Source organism: Ceratotherium simum, chromosome 9, assembly GCF_057802395.1.
Source record: "Ceratotherium simum simum isolate JZ-2026a chromosome 9, ASM5780239v1, whole genome shotgun sequence".
Classification (NCBI taxonomy): domain Eukaryota; kingdom Metazoa; phylum Chordata; class Mammalia; order Perissodactyla; family Rhinocerotidae; genus Ceratotherium; species Ceratotherium simum.
The window spans coordinates 42,545,739-42,569,755 of NC_141908.1; the positions used below are offsets into that span (position 1 = coordinate 42,545,739).

Here is a 24,017-nt window from a genome sequence, read left to right on the forward strand (position 1 = left end):
GCCACTTCTAAAGAGGACCTTCAAGAATTGCTTTGGGCAGTGGCAAAATTCCTCCGTGGTGAAGCCAAAAGAATTATAAAAGTGCCTAAGATTCTAATGAAAAATAGTACTCCCTTTCTCACCAACTCATGCGTGGTAGCTGACAGCCTCTGCAAAGCTTTCTATTTTCCAGGGAGTAAGGCCGAGACCTGGACAGACAAAATAACTTCTCCAAGTCTTCCAAAATTCAATGCCAGTTGAAATTTAACAAAATGCCCCTGAATGCTAGTTCAGTGTTCCAGGACGTTTAGGAACAAGAGGCTACAGTTCCTCTAATGTAAAGCAGGTGAGGGGAAGAGGTAGCGCTGCTTGGTGGCATGGTATCAAGTCTGCTGAGCATCTGTGAAATCATTAAGCCTTCCGTATGTTAAAAAGAAAAAAGTACTGAACACATTCCAAATAGACTTCTCTTTATTTGTGGGAGATTTTTCCCTATTTCTGGGCAAAGAGGGCGTGATTTGACAAGTACGTTGACATCCTTTTGATTATTAGAATACTCACAGGTAATCAGTGGTAAGAGCTTCTATCCCAATGACTTCCCAGGCTCCTGTTGTAATAAATGTGCAATCCTGATGGGATTTTTTTAAAAAGAGCTTTATTAGACTCTCTAAAAAGCTAAGAGGAGGATAAATCATTTATATCAGGAATTCAGATCATCTCCGGTCTTCTTCTTGGGTCTCCCCACCCCATCCCATCTGACTCCAGATACACCGGGGAATTTGAATTAGTCTGATTATTTGTACACATTGATCAACTTTACCAAATGATTTCCACTTCAAGTTAGTTTCATAAAAAGGAGATCAACCTGAAACAAATTAAGTATACTCACTTCCCTATCTACTTGGAAATGACAAATGTGTTTGTAGCCCTCTTCATTGCTGATGATCTTGTAGAAGCTGTTCCCATCAGAGGTAAAATGAGGTTCTGAAGGCCCAAACTAGGAAATAATAGAAAACAAAAAACACATTACAGCATATGAGTTTCATCTCTGTACCAACGTTAGTTTTAGAAAGTCCTCCCAACACCTATGCTTAAAACTCATGCTTCGTTTACTTGCCAAATGAAACCAGAGTGTCTCAAAAGAAAATTCTCCTTCTAGAAAATGCAGACAAAAAGATCTAACTCCCAGGGAATTTCTTGTATGGAGCAAATGAGAGAATGCACGTAAAGAGTCTTACGCAGGACACTCAATACAGCAGTGGATGTTGATATCCTTGGGCATCTTCTCTCTGAGGAGGATAACTGTGACTTCTGGCTCTAAGTGTGCAAAAATTAGCACTAGCCTTTCAGTTTAAAGAAGTAAATTTCCTCAGTGTCACAAACGTACTTTCTTGAAACAGACTACTATGATTTTTGACTGTTTCAGATTGGAGGTGATTTGTAATTTGAGGGATTTTCTCCCCTTTTTTTACACATATTTCTTTTTGAAACTCAGACTTAGAAAGTCTTGAACCATTTCTGGAACAGATACTATAAGGAATGTCTGTCGTATATTTCATATAGAAACATTCCTATAGTTATCATTTTTATTATAAGCCTCTTCATTTTGCTAAATAGGATCAACAATTTCCAAAAACATAGTTGTATGGAAATATAGAACAAAATTTCCATTTTTTACAGTTCCATAAAAGATAGTTCCCAGAACATAATGCAGTTTAAGCAGAAGAGTATCTATACCAGCCTGAAACGAGTATGTCTCTTTATGACTTCGATTCCCTTCCTACATTTAAGAGCAGGTAGGAGATGGTCTTTTAAAATTGTTGGTTCACTTCACCCTCGATGTTTCCTCTCTCATCAGCTCCCATTTTGGGAAAGAAGAAAAATGCTTCCCTCTTCTATTTAGTGATTCAAAGCAAATTCATTTATGGAGCAAGCTGAGGCGTGCAGTACACTTGGTGTTCTCATTACAGAGCTCTGAAACACATTCCCCTCTCTAGACCTGTGTTCACAGCCTTATCTTTTTAATACATTTCCCTGTTTCCCCTGGATGGAGTTGTGCCTAGTAGAAATGTGTGAAAAGTGGCATCTGTCTGGTTAAATACAGAGAGGAAAAAACATATTTTTTTCAAAGAGTCGTGAGGAAGTGTAGCATGTCTCTTGCCATGGAGGAAACCACTTTTCATGTTGGCAAACCTCTCCCCTCTGCCCAATCAATGCCTGAAGAAAAAGGACGTGTGAATGCTATCGGAGCTCCAAGCCCAGCTGGAAGAAGTCCTGTTCCTGGACCAGGGGGCCTCACCTCTGTGCCCCTCTCTGTGAAATCTTTACATTTTTGTGTCACTTTTTTTTTCTCTTAAAGGGAGAAGTGGCCATAAAAATTAGGCGAGATTCATTCTTCATCGTTCACACGAGGTGCCACCATGGCTGGAGTTCTTTGATCAACTTGCTTCATTCCATGGTCTTGTAGCAACGTGGTTGGGGATTCTGCTCAAGGCATAGCATAGTGGGGGTGCGAAGCATGAGAAGTCTCTGAGGGTCATCGTGCTTTCTTGGATAAAGCTCTGCATTGAGGGGCCTAGTAAAGTGTGAACCCACATGAGTATGATTTCCTCCAAGGTGAGGTGCATAGCAGGTGTGGTGTGTATGCTGCTGGGTTTCTGCTGGATGTAGTCACACATCTCCTGATGCATTCGTGCAGGCTGTGGATGGAAACTGTGTTTTCTGCCTCTAAGCACATAACTTCAAATGTGGGGTCAACGAGCACATTCTGCATCTTGGCCGCCTTTCAGCAACGGTTGCTTTTTAACTTACCAGGAGCTACAATTTGCCTAGAGTATATGTTTTGTTTTGTCTGCCCTTCTCTTGACTTTTCACTTGTCCTCTTCCTTTTTCCAACTGAGCATGACATATATGCTCTATAAAAAGATGTCTCTACAGGGGGCATTTAAATATTTTGAGAAATAGGTCAACTAATATCTCTATTAATAACAAATAACATAGGGCCCTCATTTGGTATCTCTATATATTGAATAGCTTTGAATATCTACCCAAATTACAGAAAAACCCATAACTCTTAAACACTTACTCTTCCAACCCAGCCGGTAGTACTCATTTCAATGTGTTGCCATGCCTAGGGAGGGAAAAATATAGACAGTATTTCAAAGAGAAGTAAGATAATGAATTCCATTCTTCAGCCGCAATTTGTGGTAATATAAGCAAAACTTGTACTTAAAATAATTGAAAGCTGTCTCTGTTCATGTATTTGTATTTGTGTATTTATGTTAGCATTTTTAATGTAATTACATTAGATCATTTACCTCTCTTGCCTAGAGCACTGCCCTGGGTCTATATCCATTTACTTCCATTCCACTGGAAGCTCCCCTAGCCTTTTCAGTTCAACAGGTACAGAACTGAAGAGAATGACGTTATCTTTCCTCCACCCCCACCAGCTTGTTCTTACTCCTTCATTCTTCCCCTGGTTAGTGCCACCGATTCACCCAAGCCAGAGACGTAGGAATCATTCTAGACTCCTAGTCTTTTCACAGTCACCCCCCTCAGTCCCTGTCATCCACTTCTTTGGCTTCCCTTGTCCTTCTTGACTGCTGCTGCCTTAGTTCATGCCCTGTCAGGTTTCCTTGGTCCATTGCCCTGATCTCCTGGAGGGAGACCCAGCTGTTCTTCTCTCCTTCCTGCTCAACCCCTAGCTGACCTCATTTGGCAACAGACAGGTCTATCTTATTACGATCCTCTCCTATTTAAAACCTTGAAAGAGCTCCCCATGTCTTACAAGATAAGTCTAAACTCCTCAAGCATGGCAGCTGAGCCCTAGGCTAGATCTCTAACCTCAGTTCTCAGCATTGTGCCTCTCCCCCAAACCCTAGTCCTAGGTACCCCAGACCTTGCATGGTCCAAGCTATTCACACTGGATGCCTTTACATAGCCTCTGCTCATAAGGTCCTATGCCTTTATCTGCCCAGCATAGGGCAACTTACCTAGACTGCTCTAGCTGTCTCCATGTCAGCTCCCATCCCACTGTGCCTGCCCCCAGTCCAGTCGATCATCTTCTGTTGCCTTTTACCCTTTCTGTACCTAGTTTATACCATTTTAGGGCACAATATCTTGATATTAGGATGATTTAATTGGCAGGAAGCAAAGATTTTGGATTTTTTAAATTTGGATTCTGGCTGTCATGTGACCTAAGTAAGCTCCTTAACCTTACTGAGCCTCAGACTCCACGGTGTGTGGCTACTGTGAGTGTTCAAGAAATGGTAACTATTATTATTGATTTGCATAATGGTATTCCCTACTAGAGCATAAACATTTTGGGGACAGGCATGCTGTCTAATTCATTTTTCTTCCTATCCAGAGCTATGCACAGAGCTTGGGACACAATAGGTATTGAATGTTTGCTGCATAAATAAATGAATGAGTGAATCAAAATACAGGGTGCCCAAGCTTTCTGCGGTGAGAATCTGCCCTGTGCTCAACCAGGATGGGAGGAGGGAGGGGAAATGTGTGTTGGAGGGGTTCCAGCCAAGAGAGCACAAGGCCCGTTACTAGAAAAGGCTTGTAGAGTATCCTTGACATATGCTAGCAAACCTCCCCCGGCTCTACCCCTCCTGAGACTGGTGGCTCCCAAAGGGGCTTTAATTCTGAGCCACCAGCTTGGATGGACCTTGTGTTCTCTTGGCTGGAACCCCTCCAACACCTTAAGGTTGGATTAACACTTGCCTTTGCCTTAATGTTGCTACCCTCTCAGCCTGGTAGCTATCTATTTACATTCTAAAGCTGTTTAAAGCTTAAAGATAGTCACAGAATGGTAACAGATTTGTGGCCTCTTGATATTTGTTTTGTTTCACATATACTCAGCCAGTCATTCCTCATTCCCTGTATTCTCTCTACTGAAACACACTTCATTGACCTTGCAGCCCCTGGCCCTCTTGGACTTTTTGAATTTTGACATCAAATTCTGTTTTCTGGGTTTCCACTCACCCACCCCCTTCCCAAGTGATAGTATCCATAACTAAAACAATATGACTCGTGAGCGATGGTGAAATAGAAGTACCACCAGATATCAGACTATCTAAAAGTTAGTCAAGACTTACCCACTGCCTCAGGGTCAGACACAGAGTCAGAAAGAAGAGACATTCAAACTTTATTTCCTGATTCCCAGCCATTCACTCTCTCCCTGTTTTCGTACAGCCCTCGGATCACATGCAGCTTTAAAAGTGGAGCATCTCCCTCAGCCTTACCACTAAGCAAGTCCATCTTCCGGTGGACTCATCATAGTCACAAATATCCATGATTGAATAGTTCTGAATCCTCCGGAGCCACTGCAAAGAAATCCTTTCTTCGGTTACCCATGTCACGTCACTCAAGTAGTGATCCCTGGAAGGAAGGAAGGAAGGAAGGAAGGAAGGTAGAAAGGTAGGTAGGAAGGAAGGAAGGAGAGAGAGAGAATAACTATTTCCAGACCTTGGTACAAATAGACATTTTACTCAATGAAATCAATCTTAATGGGAATACAATTTTAAATGGTTGTTGAAACCATTCATTACCATAATATTTCACCTTTTCTTAAAGCTTAAAGTGTAATTTAATTTTCAATGGAAATTAAAATGTCTGACAGGAGAAACAGCAGCTAATATCATACAGTGGCTTAGCATAGTGACTCACACCACGGCTCAGGAGTTTTCAAGTCCTCCACTTGGCCATTGGTGGTGCCAGGGAGTCAAGGGTGACATTTTCCCACCTCTTTTCTGCTGTCTTGAGGGAACATTACAGTGAGGCCAGGGACATGGGCTGGGATTTGAATATTTTCTGGTAATTTGATGTGCTTTTCTAGAAAATTCTTCCTATTAGGGTAAAGCTACAGCTGACCCTTTTCTCAACTTCATTTTCAAAGGGGAAAAATCTTGACTCACATCTTTACAAACTCTGAAAGTCAAATAATTATATTGCAAAGAAAACTTTTCTCAAGAGTCAAAACATGAACCATGTGAAGAAATTAAGGAATCTTTTTGCATTTTAACACAAATTTATACAAAGAGAGATATATCTAGCAGTGCATCCTCCTCCAACACATACCTTTAAAAATTTTTGGAAGTACATTTTGACTTATTGTGAAATGCATGGAATTCATAATTTACTTTAGTGCTAGCCTCCCTAAATATTTGCTCTGGATAGTTTATTTTATTTTATTTGCTGCCTCCACCCTCCAATGTGATTGATTTTATATGACTATTCTTAATCACTCTTCTCCACTGTCTGATCAAAGCCTTGCTTCCTTTTGTCAGAAGGATTCAAGGAAATCTCTTCTTCCGCCTTTTCCTGTCTGGCCCTATGGCCATATCTGTTCCCCGACAAATGCTCTAAAAAAACGCTCCCTTGCTCTTCCCTTCACAGGTTATGCCCATCCCCTCCTCTTGTCACTTTGCTCTCCCTGCTTGACTGCAAGTTATCTGCAGCAGGACCACAGCTGTCCTGTTCACTGGGTATCCCCAGGGCCCAGCAGACTACCTGGCACAAAACAGGCACTCATTAAAATTCTGTGGAATGCAGCACTGAAGAAAGGGACAAGTCCTGTCCTGTCCTTTGTGACCTAAGGAGCTCTGTTCTTCCTTGGAATTCACAGATCACATCTTGTCTCTACTCCCTTCACAGACACTAAATCAAACAACAAATGTTTATTGAGCACTTAGGATGGATCAGGTGCTGGATGAAGCACTTTTAACACATCACCACTTCATTTCCCCCTTCTACAGCTGGGGACACTTAATGTCTTAATGCACCAGGAGTACCTGGGCCTCCAGGTTGTCCCCGAAGAAGACCAAACCCCCTCACCCAGCAGCAAAGCACCACACTGGCACAAATAGGGACTCCTCTCCATTTCACTCCTTTCTTTTGCTTATTAAGACCCTCTACACTATCTAGTCTGCTCGGCTGGTATTCCATGAACACCCTATGAGGTCTCTCAGCTGCCCCACTTTGTTCAATCTGTCCTTCAGTCTGACAAGACTGTCATGCTTTAACTTCTTTAGGTCTTACTCAAAACCCCCCTTGTCCATGATGCTTTCTTGGAAAGCCTCTCCTTCTACATGGCTAGCACCAGTATTATGGTGCTTATCACCAACTGCTCGGCTGCAGGGTCTGAGAGTGTGACTGCTTCTTTGCATGCCCAGGAGCGAGGGCACCTCAGCTCATCTAACTTTTCTGCATTGTGCCCAGTGCAGGGAGTTAATGAGAAAATGGAAAGGCAAATAAATCTTATTGGGGATAGGGAATAAATACTTGCAAAGGAAATGGAAGAATGAAATGCAAGATAGAAAATAAAACTTTTTGAAATTAATTTTCTAGACCAGGGATCAGATAACTTTTTCAGTAAAGGGTCAGATGGTAAATATTTTAAGCTTTGTGGGCCGCATGCTCTGTCACAACTATTCCACTCTGCCTTTGCAGCACAAAAGCAGCCAGAGACAATACGTAAGGAATCAGTATGGCTGGGTTCCCATGAAATGCTGAGATATGAAGTTCATACAATTTTCACATGTTGTGAAGTATTATTCTTCTTTTGATTTTTCTTCCCAACCACTCAAAAATGTAAAAACTATTCTTACTTGTGGGACCATACAAAAATGGGAGGGGGCTGGATTTGGTCTTGGGCCCTGTTGTGCTAACCTCTGTTCTATACCAGTGGTTCTTATTGTTTTAGGTCAAAAACCCTTTGTAAATCTGATGAAAATCATGTACCTCTCACTAGGGGGGAGAAAAAAGCCTCTCCACATACATGCACATATTTTCCAAGAGTTTTATGGACATCAATTAGGAACGTGGGCTCCAGAAACAGCCTTCTCCTTTTCTAAAGTGTCCTGGTGGGGGAGGGGGTGGGCAGCAAGTGAGGGGGGAAGAAAACTCTTTAACATGATTTGGGGGTCACCTGGTACTAAGTAGCTTTATTTACTAAATGCCATAAATTATGCTTTAGGTTCAGAAATCAGCCATATAAAAGTAACTTTGCCCTATTTGAAAACATAGAGTAATGGAATTTGGGAGGTCTGCCAGGAAACTCACATGCATCTGGCATCTTTCCTGCCCATTTCTAGATCAAAGGTTCATGAACCCATATCCCCCACTACCTTTGTCACTCTCCATAGGCCAAGATGTACTCTGCACCCTGTGAGGCCTCAATAAAGGTGGGTCACCAAAGGAATAGACAGTCAATTTTGAATTCTCATATAAACATACTCCTCTTCAATCAGTTTCTCTTTAGGATTTAGAATTAAGTGGAGATGGAATAAGGGTGCATAACTGAGTTGAGATTATGCCAGGCTGAGATATCAGTGAGTCATGAAAAAGATATAAAGAAACCAACAGCTTAATTGTATTTTTTACTGAAAGGTTTAAGTCCCCATTTAAGACCAGGAAAATCCAACAAGCAGGATTATCAACTATACTTTGCACTATATGCCAGTTTTATTCTGCAAAAGCAGAGAGGCAAATATTGAGTAGACTTTGGTTATGTAATGTTTGGGGGAGGGGAGGAAGAGGGACCATATAGATAGCCTGGCCTTCCCTTGAACCAGTGACTGCCTATCCGGAGTTAGACATAATGATTCAACAAGCTCTTCTAACTTCTGGAACAGGAGTAGTCCAAGGGGAATATAGTTGATTTTAATACTAAAGTAATGAAGTAATTTCTGGATATAATAATAAGAGTTCACACCTATGTGGAGTCTACTATGTGCCAGGAACTGCTCCTCAGTGCTTGACATAAAGCTCATGACCACCCTATGAAGTACGAATGCTAGAGTTCCTGTTTTGCAGGCAAGGAAACAGAAACACAGAGAGGTTAAGTAACGCCCAAGGTCGCAAACTGGAAGGTGTTGGAGCCAAGATTCAAACCAAGCAGTTGGCTTCAGATTTTCTGCTCTCAGTTGCTTGCTCCTCCTGTAGAATCTCCACCCATCCCTCTGGTAAACATTACTAGCTAGCTTCAGCCTCTTGCTTCTTTTCAGGATAAAATTCTTCATTCCATGCAGTCTATTCCTAGAGAGTGTGTAAACTGAAAAACTGAATTTTATAAAGCCAATCATATTTGAATGCACTGGAAGAGACTTGCTTTTGAAAGTCATAGTACCGAGAATCCCTTTGTAAAGTGACTGTTGCTTTGCAAACAGTAGGCATTTAATAAATGTCTGTTGAGTGATATTAATTCCCCTAATTTGTGTAAATGTTTCTTTTGATATATTGAGGACACTTAAAATAAGGTACTCATTACTAACTGAAAAGAATATTGGAGAGAAAACTGCTAGTAAGAGCCACTGCAGACGGTGGACTGATTAATTCAGTGAATCACCCAAGGAAGCGGGCGTTCTGCCAGTGCTGGCCGTGGGCTCCATGCCACCCTCTGCTCTGATAGGGATGCCAACCCTCCCAGGTCCGCTGACAGATCGCTGAGGAAAGGAATGGGTGGGGTGAGATGGAGCAGATTTGAGGGCTGCAGTACCCATAGCGTGTGAACTCCTCATCTGCCTCCTTTCTTGCATGTGTCTAGCTTCTGGGGTATTTCAGTCCAGTTCATTTATCTTCTGTGTGACAATCCCAGGCCCTGAAGTCCCTAATTGATAGACCAAGGTCATCAGCTGTTCGGAGGAGACACAGCAAGTCTTTATCTATTGTGTCTCTCAGGAGCAGAGAGAACAGGGTGGAGCAAGTCATGAGCTGGGTGTGATGGAACCAGGAGCCTTTCAGCAGATATTGGGTGGGGTCATCTCAGTAGGACACACCCTCCCCAATCCTCTAGTTTCAGGCCACAGAATTTGTAGATGGTTGGGAGGAGGCAGAAAAGAGGAATTGCTATGCAAAGTCATTTTGAAAGCCATCTTTGGTGCAGACTGTGTAAACTCCTATTCCACAGACACACAGTCACGTGTATAACACACCTAAACCATTCATCCATCCACCCATCCATCCATCCATCCATACATCAACTGATCTATTCATTTATCCTACAGATATTGATTGGGCACTCGCTTTGTCCCAGGCACCCTGCTGGGTACTGAACATATTATTATAGGATTGGCCCCTACCTGTAGAACTTGTCTTCAACTCAGCAATGTGAAGCATTGCTCTAAATAAAACACTTAGGAGATTTATGATTTCACATGACATGTTGTTTTCTCTAAAAACCCCACTATGAGTAGCCAATACAAATGATCAGCTTAACGAATCTAATCAACTTGAGCTCTAAATCAATGAGGGTTTCAAGGAGGCTCACCCTAATTCAGGTTTAGGCCCGTTTAGGCCTGGGTCGCTGGAAGAATGACCTGGATGCCTTTCTCACAGTTGTCAGAGGAGCCCACTCCTAACAAACGACAAACCAGCCTTATCCTCTTGTAGAGTTTCACCTGCTGGAAGCTCTGTGATGAAAGGACGTGGCCTAATGGGAAAATTAGTGATGGGCACATGGGCAGAGGAAGGAAGAAATGTGCTGACCCTGGCAGGGCCTCACACTCCAGGAACTAGTGAATCACTAGGTAACACATCAGAGAATGCTGGGAGGTTTAGTAAGAGGCATAACTTGCCTGGATTAACTTGGCCCTGCTGGATCTTTGTTTGAGGCCAGAAAATGGAGCATCACCATGTACTAGAATATTTTCCCCAGAGGACCTTGAGCCTGGTTTTAGATAAGCTGCGGCCTTACTAGTATTAACAGAGACCAAAGCCAGATTTGCAGTTCCTTGTACAATACATTCCTGTGGCATTTCCAAAAATGATTCTTTGGTGAAATATCTTCCACACAAAATATCCCCAGTGAGTGAGGCAGCCCTCACAGCGAGGGTGGCATAAAGAACCACAAAGAAGACAGACTTAATGATTCGTTCATAAAGGGCAAAAAATAAGTCCTTAGAACTGCTTAAGGTTCCTGAGCTCAGCAATTCACAACTGCACCTTGGAAAGTGATTTCTAAGGGGGGAAGACTCCATCTCTTCATCTGTGAAATGGCCATGAAAATGATACCATAGGGAGTATATGAGGAAATAAAAGAGATGTGAGCAGAGCACCAAGCACAGTCCCCACCCATAGGAAGCACTCAATACATTTTAACTGGATTATCCCATTATTGTGGCCTCTGTCCTGTTCCAGCTCCCACACTAACTTGCTGTGTGACCTAGAGCACATGAGTTTACCTCTCTGAGCCTCAGTTCTCTCATCTGTGTCTCACGGTGGCGTTCTGAGTGTGTTCAGGAGTCCCCACAGGTTCTGTCTAATTTTCTGAGACTCCTGGGGGAAGTGAGGAGACAAGGACTGGGCCTGCCAGTCTTCCGTTTGTTTTCTGGCACTGCATTTCTGTGTTATATCTCACTCGAACAAAGGTTTCTGGGTCCTTAAAAAAGTTTGTAAACCACTGGTGAGGTCTACAGCCCTTTCCAGAGCTCCTATGTTTTGGAGCAGGAGCTCATGGCTCATCCTCCCTGCAGATAGATATTGGCTGTAGATCAAGAGGTCATGCTGGGCCCTGCCGGACTCTTCCTGGACAGCCCTGCACTTTCCCACGCTCCCGGTTCCTTCCACTTCGGTGCTTTCCTCCCACTGTGCCCTGCTGGGCTCTTACCGCTCAATCCCCACCTTCTCCAGGAGGCTTTCTTTAATCACTGAGGTCATGGAAAATCCATCTCCCCCCACCTCTGGAATGCCTCCAGCCTTTTGTTTATACCTCAGTCATATTCATTCTTGGAGTCATTTATCCGAATGTTTTATATCCTCTACCGGATCACAAGTGCTAGAAGGGCAGAAGCTCAGTCCTACGAACAACTGTGAGTGCGAATAGTGGGTGCTCAATCAATGCTGACGGAAGAGATGGTTGGACAGGACCAAACAGTGGATTTTTACCTCTGGGTAAATTTTTACAGCCTTAGACAAACTCAGGAAAAGAATTTTTTTTGATTTACCGATAAATGATTTTCCCCCAGGAAGCATAGGTTACTATAGATATTTCTAACCAAGTCAATGAATTAATAACCACAGAGCAAAGCTGATAGCATGCCTGATGTGGTAACGCAACCCTGAGAGAGTGGATGCTTCCATATTGCTCTGATGATAACTTCAGGAATCTGAGGGCACCAGCTGAATTCACCCGGAGGGAGGGACCTCGCGGAGTGCTGACAAGCTCTTGCTTTCAAGTCAGAAAGACAGGTCTGAACACAGACTACTGCTTGGTCATTTTCTTAAGCTCTAGACCCCATTTTCTCATCTGTAAACAGGCATATAATAATAGTTGTTGGAAAGAGAGAAAGTTACTTTAAAGATTAATAATATAAAGCATGTGATAATGCCCTGTGTCTGGCATACAGTGAGTGCTCAATATATGCTAGTTGTTATTTAAAAGCAACAACACAACCAACATAAATAATGGAAATGAATAGAGAGCAACTTGATGGCCATAAATTGCATGCAGCATGGTGGTTATCTTTATAGGAAAATAACAGGGGGCTGAGGGTGCTCAATGGCAGAATTTCAAACCACCAAGGATTAATTAAGCAAGTGGCATCATGAGGCACATCAGTGACGTTAGGCTCCTTAAATTTAATTCACAGTTTTCCTGAATTTCTCTAGTTCTTACAAGGACCTGCAAAGCTGTGTGTGATCTGACCTTACTTCTATCACTGTTCTCTTCACTCAGACAGCTCCGGTCACTGTGGCCTCCTGGAAGGTCCTCTAATGCACCAAGCACGTTCCCTCTGCTGGGTCCCTGCACTTGCTCTTCCTCTGCCTGGTACTGTGCCCCCAGTGATCCATGTGGCTAGATCCCCCCTTTCTTCATATCACTGTTCATAGGTCATCTCATCACAGAGCGCTTCCCTGACCTCCCTCCACCATCACCATCACCTTTGCCCTGCTTTGACTATCTTCACATTTATCAACACCTGACATGTTACATTTTTACGTGTTTACTTGGCTGTTGTCTGTCTCTCCCACCTTAAGTGTAGGCTCCATGATACCAGGGGCTCTGGCTGCTCTGCTCATCTTGCAGCCCCATCACTGGAACCGTGCCCAGCACAAAAACATGAGGTAGGTGCTCAACAAACAGTAGTTAAATGAAAGAATGAATGACTGTCAGCCTAGGTGACACAGCAGGTCACCAATGATTCTGCCATTCACTTTTAAAATGTTCTCTATGAAACTGAGAGCTATGAAACTGTTTACAACTCAAGCATTCAGGTTAAGAGTCTCACCCTATTAACACAGAAGCAGGAGCAGTGATTTGTACAGAAGTTGCATTAGTGGTTGGGCTGAGAGTGTCAGTATTTACAACAAAGAACTTCACAGTTGGATTCACAGCTCCTGCCTAGGAAAAAACAATCATGGAATTAGTATTGACAAAAAAACATAACATCATTGCACAAGTTTAAAACTGCACAAAAATGTCTGCATTACAGCCATGAAATTATAACTATCAGAACCAAACAATTTAATATAGATAAAATGAACATAAGGGAGAGTAATGAAATACAAGCTTTTCATGCTCAGGCAGAAATATATATATATATATGACATATATGTATATATGACTTGAAGGCCCAAAGCACTGCTGCTTAAATACTCAATGTTCATAATTTACATACTTCATGAAAACAAGGATAAATTTCTTAAAATCAATTCTACTATTTTGCAAATATACCCTGGCTCCAGAAGACAAGAAGTCTGATGGCTGACCACTAGCAAGAATACCTTGGGTTCAGCCCAAGACACAATGCACCAGGAAAACTAGTTTACCTCAGCCAAGAGCCAATAATGCTAATTAGGAAGCCACCATTTCCACTCCAAATTCAGGTTTACCACATTGGAGCTTTACAATCAATATTGTGACAGAAATCTATGAAACCTTTTTATATATACACATACATCTTCGATTGACAAATTAGTTAGAAATAATATGATATTTTTAGTGAGTACATTTTATGGTTTTTTTTTTTTTTTTGCCAGTTTCACTCATCAAAAAATAACATTCCACTGAAAATACATCTCCATATTTAGTCTTTGATTTTTTTTTCTTTTAACTTCCTCTGTCTTCCTAAAATGGCAGCTCTTCATAAAGCAAATTGAGTGAGCTGGTAAAAATAAAAATCCATTTTCTGAAATTGCTTACAGCAAAACCACTTTACTGTGAGATTTTCCTATAGACAATACTGTGGCCATTATTATTATGATACTAATGAAGAATCCCAGTTCCTTTCTAAATCCCCCTCTTCCTCAGCTTACACTGCTTAATAAAGCTCTTCAATTTTCAAAAACATGCACCTCAGAGTGGGAGAACAGCCTTGAAAACCAAGACGTGACACTATTATTCCAAATGTAGGACGCGTGAAATTTACATTAGTGCCAAATCTATAATAGAATCACTAAAACTAGTCATGTATCTGTTAATTAGTAATGCAACCTGATATATAACCAAGCTTTTCAACTTCATCTCGGGCACATTCCAACTTCTACAAATGAGATGAGCTTGTGATTCAATTATAGCCTCTCTTTTCCTCCATTTAAACATTTTCATTCCCCCTACCTCTTTCAAAAGCATTTTCCTCATCTTTTTCAGCTTGTCATTCCTCAAAGTTTTTGGAGAAATTACAAAACCTTAAATCACACTCTTTCCTGGGATAATAAAAATACTTTAAAATTGCCAGATGCTGTTGACTTCAGCAAGAATAATCACAGCAAGCTGTTGAAGAGAGACTGACAATATTTTCATTAGCAGGAAAGGATTAAATGAAACCATTCTCTTCCCATCAAATCACGGAACCACTATATGAATAGGAGCACAGACCTTTGGGTATGGAATCTGCACAGTCCTTGGGTACTGCAGTGACTCATCAGAGTAGAAGGAGTATTCAATAAGTGGGACTTCTGTGTCGTTAAATTGGGCATATGCTAAGAAAGTGCCGTTTGGAGACCACCACAGAGCGGAGTAGGAACTGAAGACTTCCTCTGAAAAAAGACATAAATTGTTCCGTTACAAGAAGTAGCTGATAAATTGGCTTTGGCATTCAAAATATTGTTCTCATTAGCTTTAGTAATTACAGTAGAGTTCAACTAATGAACCACTTTGCATTTGCTGGGCTTCCAAAATCAGAGTAATACAAATGAATAAAAATAAAATCTTCACGGATAGATCTGGATTGTAAAAATAAGTAACCCGTTGGACCATTTTAGAATATTTTAGCACACAATATTTAATATAAGCTCTACATTTTTTTCTTTATCTTATAATCCTCTAAATTTATGCCACAAAACATACTAAAAGTAAATTTCACACAAGGGGCTGATTCTCCTTTCTAATTTTCAAACAGTCAACATGCCAGCTTACTCTCCCCAACTGGGCTCAATTTGTACTGAGCCCGCAGGGTACTAGTGGGTGGTGTGTGGCTCCAGGCTATCAAACCAATACGGTGCCCAGAGTTTACTACTCTTGGCACAAACAAGGTGTGGGAAGGATGGATTTAGAATGGCAAGGAGCTCCATGAGACCCCTACTGAGAAACATCTCCTTTGCCTAGCCTAGAAACTGAAGACTCCCTTGGATTAACACCCTCCTCTAGTGTGTATACACTGATGGGTGAGGGAAGAGGGTCAAACAGGGAGGCAAATGAAAGGAAAGGTCTTGCTTTCCAGAACATTGACAGATTTGTTCTCAAGTTATGGCAAAGGTAGCTCCTCCCTATGTTTATTATGGAGTCTATTCATAGGACTTTTGATCTCCGACTCTTAAAATGCCAAAACCTCTTTTACCAACTGGGAATGGAGGACTCAAGTAGACTAGATGGTCCTTTATGCAGACTTAATCCACAAATCTCACGTTCTTCTGGGAGTGTAAAGGTAAAAGCAGAAGCATAGACACTTGAATCTTAGAGTGAGGGAATCGTCTAGCCCAATCACTTTTCTGATTCTTGAGAGCTCTTTAAAAGTTTCTTCCAAATGCTTGTTTCCAATAATAATAATGATAATAGTAGTAGTAACAGTAATAATAATAACACAACGTAATAATAATTATCATGATGAGCAGCTGACATTTAATGAGTGCTAACTATGCACGAGACATTGATAAACAACTGACAGCTATTATTTCAGTTAACCCTCACAATAACTCATTGTGCAGATGAGCAAAGGGAGGCAGACAGGCTTAAAGAGAATAAGTAACTTGGCCAGGGTCACACAGCCAATAATTGATAGAATCAAGAATGAATCAAGATTTGTCTGGTTTGAGTCCATGCTTTTCATCTCCATGCTCTACTGTCCCTTTCTGCCTATTTTAGCACTTTTAGTAACAGAAAACCTTCTACTTGGTAAGGCAGCCTGCTCCCCCTTTGACTATTTTACACCTATGTCATTGAGTTACATTTATGTAGAAATTGAGAATTCAGAAAACAGTTATCTAATTTAGTCTTCACAAAGATCCCTGGATGAGTCTGTTCATAGCCCATTTTACAGAGAAGGCAACTAAAGCTCAGAGAGTTTGAGTGAACTCCCAGAGACAAGAACTAGGATGCAGGCCTTGGGATTCCAAGTCAAGGGGGTTTCCCACTAAGAACTTCGTATACTGAGTTGATGTCTCATTCCTTGTGGCTTCTACCCATTGCTTCTAGTCTAAGATCAAGATGCAATTACATAAAATGAATACAGTTACAGCAAGGATATGGTTTTAAAAATTACTTTTAAGTACTGGTAGCAGGTAGTGTTCTATGTTTTGAATTAGTGGTTATTTGGAATACAGAACATATTTTTCCAAATTGATGATGTATTAAAGTCATCATTATAAAACTACTTCTTCTCCAACTCAAGGCCCTGAGAATGGAGGGACCATGGGTAGGGAGAAGGGAGAACAACAAAGGGAGGAAAAGATTTCCAGCCCTTTTGATACAAAGCTGGCCGTGAGCACAGGTGTCTACGGCTCCCCTCTACCTCCACACTCTGAACCTCCCCCACCATCCTGTGATAACTCCTGTCTCGTCATTCTGACCTTCCTTATATACCCCCTGGACCAAGAGTCCTCCCTGAATAGGGCATTTAAATAGCTTCATGACAATTATTTGTTGGCACCTTTGTTTCCCTCTCTGGGCTGAATTCCCTGAGAGCAGCAGCTGGGTAGCATTTGTCACTGTGTCCCCAACACCTGGCACAGTACCTTGCAAGTGACTGGCACTCAGTGTGAATTACATTGAATTACCCACACCCCCACTGTCAACATTACTACTTCAGGAGGATAGGGAGTGCTCCATCTTCCAGAATTATTTCTTTCTGTATCCCTTCTCATCCTTGCTCTCCCCAAAATTTTGATTTTCAGCTCTGGGTTAAGTAAACTATGTTCATACTCAAGAGTGAATGTCATGTAATTAACTTCAAACGAGCAGATAAACTATTACCATTTCAAAAAAAGAAGACATTTATTACTTAAAGTAAAGAAATAGGTAGATGGTGGTGTAGGGAGACTCTGAACTCACCTCCTCCCACAGACAGAACAAATTTACAACTACTCATGGAACAATGATCAGTGAGAGAGAACTGGAAATTGGATAAAAAGAACCCCCACAACAAGGGGCAACACTGGCAGAGGTGGAAGAGGCAGAAATACCTTTCTGCTAAAGAAAAAACCACATTCTAGCCATGGTGCTTCACAGCCAGCAGCAATCTTAAGGTACAAAGCTTTTCCTAGAGGAGCAGGGGATCTGAGTGGGAGGGCTATGCCACAATAAGCAGCCTTTGAATTCAGCACAACAAAGATGAATGCCATAATGCCTGGCTTTGCTGGATATTAAAATCAACGAGGAATACCCCCAGCAAAGCTGTCGAACATAACAGAAGGAAAAGCCTGCTTTTAAAGGGCCCATGCACAAATTCACCCATACTGGAAACCAACACAAAATCACCAGAAAGAAAGCTGCATAATCCTTTGGAAAAAGACACTCACTTGATAGGATTGGGGAACATCTCAGAGAGGCAGGAGGCAGCTGGGCTCACCTCTTCAGGGACTGAGACACTGGCGGCAGCCATTATTATGACCTAGTACAGGTGTGCTGACACAGATGCTGGCAGATGCCATTAGATTTCTTCCTCTGGCCTGTTAGCACAGGAGTTTGCACTAAAACCCACCAGAGCACCGATTTAATCCAGCTCAGCCAGGGCAGGCAGCATGCCCTAGGGACTGGCCCTGCCCACCAGCAAGCCCTTGGCGAACTTGTGGGCCTGTGTTGGCAGTGCCTGTGAGACCTCTGCAGTGGGGTGAGTGGGTCTGCCTCAGTGGGGTGCGGCATGCACCCTGGGCAGGACTCTTGGTGGGGTGTGTGGGTCTGCGGGCAGTGAGGCTTGACAGCTGCAGCAGACTTGTGCCACTGGCCTTCTCAAACAGCCACAGAGGTGATCTGCCCCACCTTCCAACACCTGAAGTGATTGTGTGCTGCCACACCTGGGGCTGGCCCCACCCAGTTGTGCTTCTGAGAGAGCTGAAAAAAGCCTTGCAGGCTGGAGGACTCCAGTAATTGTGAGCCCCTAAGCCTAGCAACCAGCAATGCTGGGGCCTGATTCACTTAACAGCAAAACAGCAGCAGATGTGTGCTATCAGACCTTGCAGCCAGCTGTGCTGGGGCTCACTCTGCCCAAAAAAGTGACTAAAGTGACTGTAGTAGCAGCATGCAGATGAGCCTTACAATTAGCTGGCCCAGGGGCCAGCCTAGCCTAGCCATGCACCCACAGCAAGAGCAACCCTGCCACAGCAGAAGGGCACATGTAACCCATATGGAGGACACTCTTGGAACATATGGAATTGGTGATGAGAGGGAAGCACATTGTTGGGTCCCATAAGGCATCTCTTACCTAAGGCCACATCTCCAAGATCAGGAGATGTAGCTGATCTACCTAATACATAGATATAAGCACAGAGAAGTAGGCAAAATGAGGAGACACAAGAATGTGTTCCAAATAAGGGAACAGGACAAACCCTCAGAAAAAGAACTAAACAAAACAGAGATAAACGATCTACCTGGTAAAGAGTATAAACTAAGAATCATAAGGATACTCACTGATCTTGGAAGAAGAATAGATGAACACAGTGAGAACTTCAACAAAGAATTGGAAAATATAAAAAAGAACCAATTAGAACTGAAGGAAACAATAATGGAAATGAAAAATTCACTAGAGGGAATCAATAGCAGAGTAGATAACACAGAAGAACATATCAGTGAGCTGGATGAAAGAGTAGAGGAAATCCCCCAAGCTGAAAAGAAAAAAGAAAAAGGAATTAAGAAGAAGTAGGACACCCTAAGGGACCTCTGGGACAACATCAAGCACACTAACATCTGTACTATAGCTATCCTAGAAGGAGAAGAGAGAGACAAAGGGGCAGAGAACCTATTTGAAGAAATAATAGCCGAAAACTTTCCTAACCTAAGGAAGGAAATAGACATCCACGTACAGGAAGCACAGAAAGCAGCAAACAAGATGAACCCAAAGAGGCCCACACCAAGACACGTTATAATCAAAATGTCAAGAATTAAAGATAAGAGAGAATCCTAAAAGCTTCAAGGGAAAGGCAAGAAGTTACATACAAAGAAAACCCCATAAGGCTATCAGTTGACTTCTCAGCAGAAACCTTACAGGCTAGAAGGGAGTGGCATGAGATATTCACAGTGATAAAAGGAAAAAGCCTATAGCCAGAATATTCTACCCAGCAAGGTTATCATTCAGAATGGAAGGAGAGATAAAGACTTCTCCAGACAAGCAAAAACTAAAGGCGTTTATCACCACTAAACTGGCCTTATAATAAATGTTAAAGGCACTTATTTAAGTGGAAAAGAAAAGACCACAAATAGGAATAAGAAAATTATCAAAGAAAAAAAATATAGGGTAAAGGCAAATATACAGCAAAGGTAGCTGATAAATCATCTATAAAGCTAATATTAAGGTCAAAAGATAAAAGTACTAAAATTATCTATTTCCATGATAAGAGGTTAACAGAAACACACACACGCAAGAGGTTAAATATGATCAAAAACATAAAACGTTGGGGTAGGGGAGTAAAAGTGTAGGTCTTTTAGTAAGAGGTCAAACTTAAGAGACCATCAACTTAATATAAATTGCTATTTACATAGTTTACTATACATAAACCTCATGGTAATCACAAACCAGAAACCTATAATAAATACACAAAAAATTAAGAGAAAGGAACCCAAACATAATACTAAAGAAAGCCATCAAATCATAAAGGAAGAGAGCAAGAGAAGAAGAAAGGAACAGAGAACTACAGAAAAACCCAGAAAAAAAGTGACAAAGTGGCAATAAGTACATAGTTATTAATAGCTACTTTAAATGTCAATGGACTAAATGCTCCAATTAAAAGACATAGGGTGGCTGGATGGATAAAAAAACAAAACCCGTATATACGCTGCATACAAAAGACACACTTCAGACCTAAAGACACTCACAAACTGAAAGTGAAGGGATGGAAAATATACTCCATGCAAATGGCAATGAAAATAAAGCTAGGGTAGCAATACTTAGATCAGACAAAATAGACTTTAAAACAAAAACTCTAACAAGAGACAGAGAAGGGCACTACATAATGATAAAGGGAACAGTCCAACATGAGGATATAACACTTGCAAACATCTATGTACCCAACATAGGGGCACCTAAATATATAAAGCAATTATTAACAGACATAAAAGGAGAAATAGACAGTAACACAACAATAGTAGAGGACTTGAACACTCCAGTTACATCAATGGATAGACCATCCAAATAGAAGCTCAATAAAGAAACACTGGCCTTAACTGACACATCAGACCAGATGGACTTAGTAGATATATACAGAACATTCCATCCAAAAACTGCAGAATACCCATTCTTTTTGAATGCATATGGAACATTCTCCAGAATAGATCACATAATAAGCCACAAAACAATTCTCAATAAATTTAAGAAGATTGAAATAATACCAAGCATCTTTTCTGACCACAACAGTATGAAACTAGAAATCAACTACATGAAGAAAGCTGGAAAAGCCACAAATACATGAAAATTAAACAAAATGCTACCGAACAACTATTGAGTCAATGAAGAAATCAAAGGAGAAATCAAAAAATACCTGGAGAAAAATGAAAATGGAAATATGACATGCCAAAATTTATGGGATACAGCAAAAGTGGTACTAAGACGGAAGTTTATAGCAATACAGGCCTACCTCAAAAGACAAGAAAAATCTCATATAATTAAAGAGTGCACCTAAAGGAACTAGAAAAAGAAGAACAAACAAATCCCAAAATCAGTAGAAGGAAGGAAATAATAAAAATCAGAGCGGAAATAAATGAAATAGAGACCAAAAGAAGAATAGAAAAAAATCAATGAAACTAAGAGCTTGTTCTTTGAAAAGATAAACAAAATTGACAAACTGTTAATTAGACTTACCAGGAAAAAAAGAGAGATGGCTCAAATAAATAAAATAAAAAATGAAAGAGGAGAAATTACAACGGATTCCTCAGAAATACAAAGGATTATAAAAAAATACTATGAAAAGCTATATGTCAACAAATTGGATAATCTAGAAGAACTGGATAAATCTTGGAATAATATAACCTTCAAAAAGTGGATCAAGAAGAAATAGAGGATTTGTATAGACCAATTACCAGTAAGGAGATCGAAACAGTAATCAAAAACCTCCCAAAAAACAAAATTCCAGGACCAGACGGCTTCCCCAGTGAATTCTACCAAACATTCAAAGAAAACTTAATACCTATCCTTCTCAAACTCTTCCAAAAATTTGAAGAGAAGAAGAGGCTTCCTAACTCATTCTATGAGGCCAACATTACCCTAATACCAAAACCAGACAAGGACAACACAAAAACAAAATTATAGGCCAATATCACTGATGAACATACATGCAAAAATACTCAACAAAATACTAGGAAATTGAATACAAGAATACATTAAAAAGATTATACACCATGATCAAGTGGGATTTATTCCAGGGATGCAGGGATGGTCCAACATCTGCAAATCAATAAACATGATACACCACATCAACAAAATAAAGAATAAAAACCATATGATCATCTCAATAGATGCAGAGAAAGCATTTGACAAGATACAGCAATTTTTATGATAAAAACTCTGCATAAAATGGGTATAGAAGGAAATTACCTCAACATAATAAAGGCCATATATGACAAACCCACAGCTAATATCATACTCAACGGTGAAAAACTGAAAGCTATCCCTTTAAGAACAGGAACCAGACAAGGATGCCCACTTTTGCCACTCTTATTTAACACGGTATTGGAAGTCAAAGCCAGAGCAATCAGGCAATAAAAAGAAATAAAAGGGATCCAAATTGGAAAGGAGGAAGTGAAAAGGAAAATCATGTCACTATTTGCAGATAACACGATTTTATACAGAAAATCCTAAAGAATCCACCAAAAAACTATTAGAAATAATAAATGAATATGGTAAAGTTGCAGGATACAAAATCAACATACAAAAATCAGTTGTTTCTATACCCTGACAATGAAGTCGAAGAAAGAGAAATTAAGAATACAATCCCAACAAAAGGACAATCACAACAAAAAGAATAAAATACCTAGGCATAAATTTAACCAAAGAGGTGAAAGACCTGTACATTGAAAACTATAAAACATTGCTGAAAGAAATCCAAGAAGACACAAAGAAATGGAAAGATAGTCTGAGCTCATGGATTCTAAGAATTAACGTAATTAAAATGTTCATACTTCCTAAAGCAATCTACAAATTCAATGCAATCCTGATCAAAGTCCCAACCACATTTTTCACAGAAATAGAACAAAGAATCCTAAAATTTATATGTAACAACAAAAGACCTCAAATAGCCAATGGACTCCTGAGAATAAAGAGCAAAGCTGGAGGTATCACTCTCCCTGTTTTAAAAATATAGCACAAAGCTATAGTAATCAAAACAGCATGGTAATGGCACAAAAACAGAAAAACAGAGCAATGGAACAGAATCAAGAGCCCAGAAATAAATCCACACATCCATGGACAGCTAATTTTTGAAAGGGAACCGAGAATATACAATGGAGAAAGGAAATTCTCTTCAATAAATGGTGTTGGGAAAACTGGACAGCCACATGCCAAAGAATGAAAGTAGACCATTATCTTACATTACACACAAAAATTATCTCAAAATGGATTAAAGACTTGAAAGTAAGACCTAAAACCATCAAACTTCCAGAAGAAAACATAGGCAGTATGCTCTTCAACATCCGTCTTAGTGGCATCTTTTCAAATACTATGTCTCATCAAATACTATGTCTTTCCAAGCAAGGAAAACAAAAGAAAAAATAAACAAATGGGACTACATCAGACTAAAAAGCTTCTGCACAGCAAAGGAAATCACCAACAAAATGAAAAGACAACCTAACAACTGGGAGAAGATATTTGCAAACCACATATCTGATAAGGGGTTAATATCCAAAATACATAAAGAACTCATATACCTCAACAACAAAGAAAAAAATAACCCAATTAAAAACTGGGCAAAAGATCTGAACAGATATTTTTCCAAAGAAGATATACAGATGGCCAGTAAGCACATGGAAAGATGTTCAACATCACTAATTATTAGGAAAATTAAATCAAAACTACAATGAGATATCACCTTACACCCATCAGAATGGCTATAATTAACAAGACAAGAAATAAGTGTTGGAGAGGATGTGGAGAAAAGGGAACCCTCACAAACTGCTAGTGGGAAGGTAAACTGATGCAGTTCTGCAGAAAACAATATGGAGATTCCTCAAAAAATTAAGAATAGAACTACCATATGATCTAACTATTCCACTTCTGGGTATTTATCCAAAGAACAAGAAAACACAAATGCATAGAGATATATGCACCACTATGTTCATTGCAGCATTATTCACTATAGCCAAGACTTGGAAACAACCTAAGTATCCATCAATGGATGAATGGATAAAGAAGATGTGGTATATATACACAATGGAACATTACTCAGCAATTAAA

At 40.5% G+C, this 24,017-nt stretch overlaps 1 protein-coding gene across 1 annotated transcript in view; it reads right to left on the minus strand.

The window, feature by feature from the left end:
* DPP4 (dipeptidyl peptidase 4) overlaps positions 1-24,017 on the minus strand; it is an 86,139-nt gene that overhangs the window by 27,917 nt on the left and 34,205 nt on the right. Inside the window, exons 9-14 of the mRNA XM_087435294.1 lie at positions 14,804-14,964; positions 13,215-13,327; positions 5,232-5,367; positions 3,065-3,109; positions 869-976; positions 541-608 (exon numbers count right to left, since the gene is read on the minus strand). Coding sequence (XP_087291420.1) covers positions 541-608; positions 869-976; positions 3,065-3,109; positions 5,232-5,367; positions 13,215-13,327; positions 14,804-14,964 — 631 coding nt within the window. The remainder of the gene's footprint in view (positions 1-540; positions 609-868; positions 977-3,064; positions 3,110-5,231; positions 5,368-13,214; positions 13,328-14,803; positions 14,965-24,017) is intronic.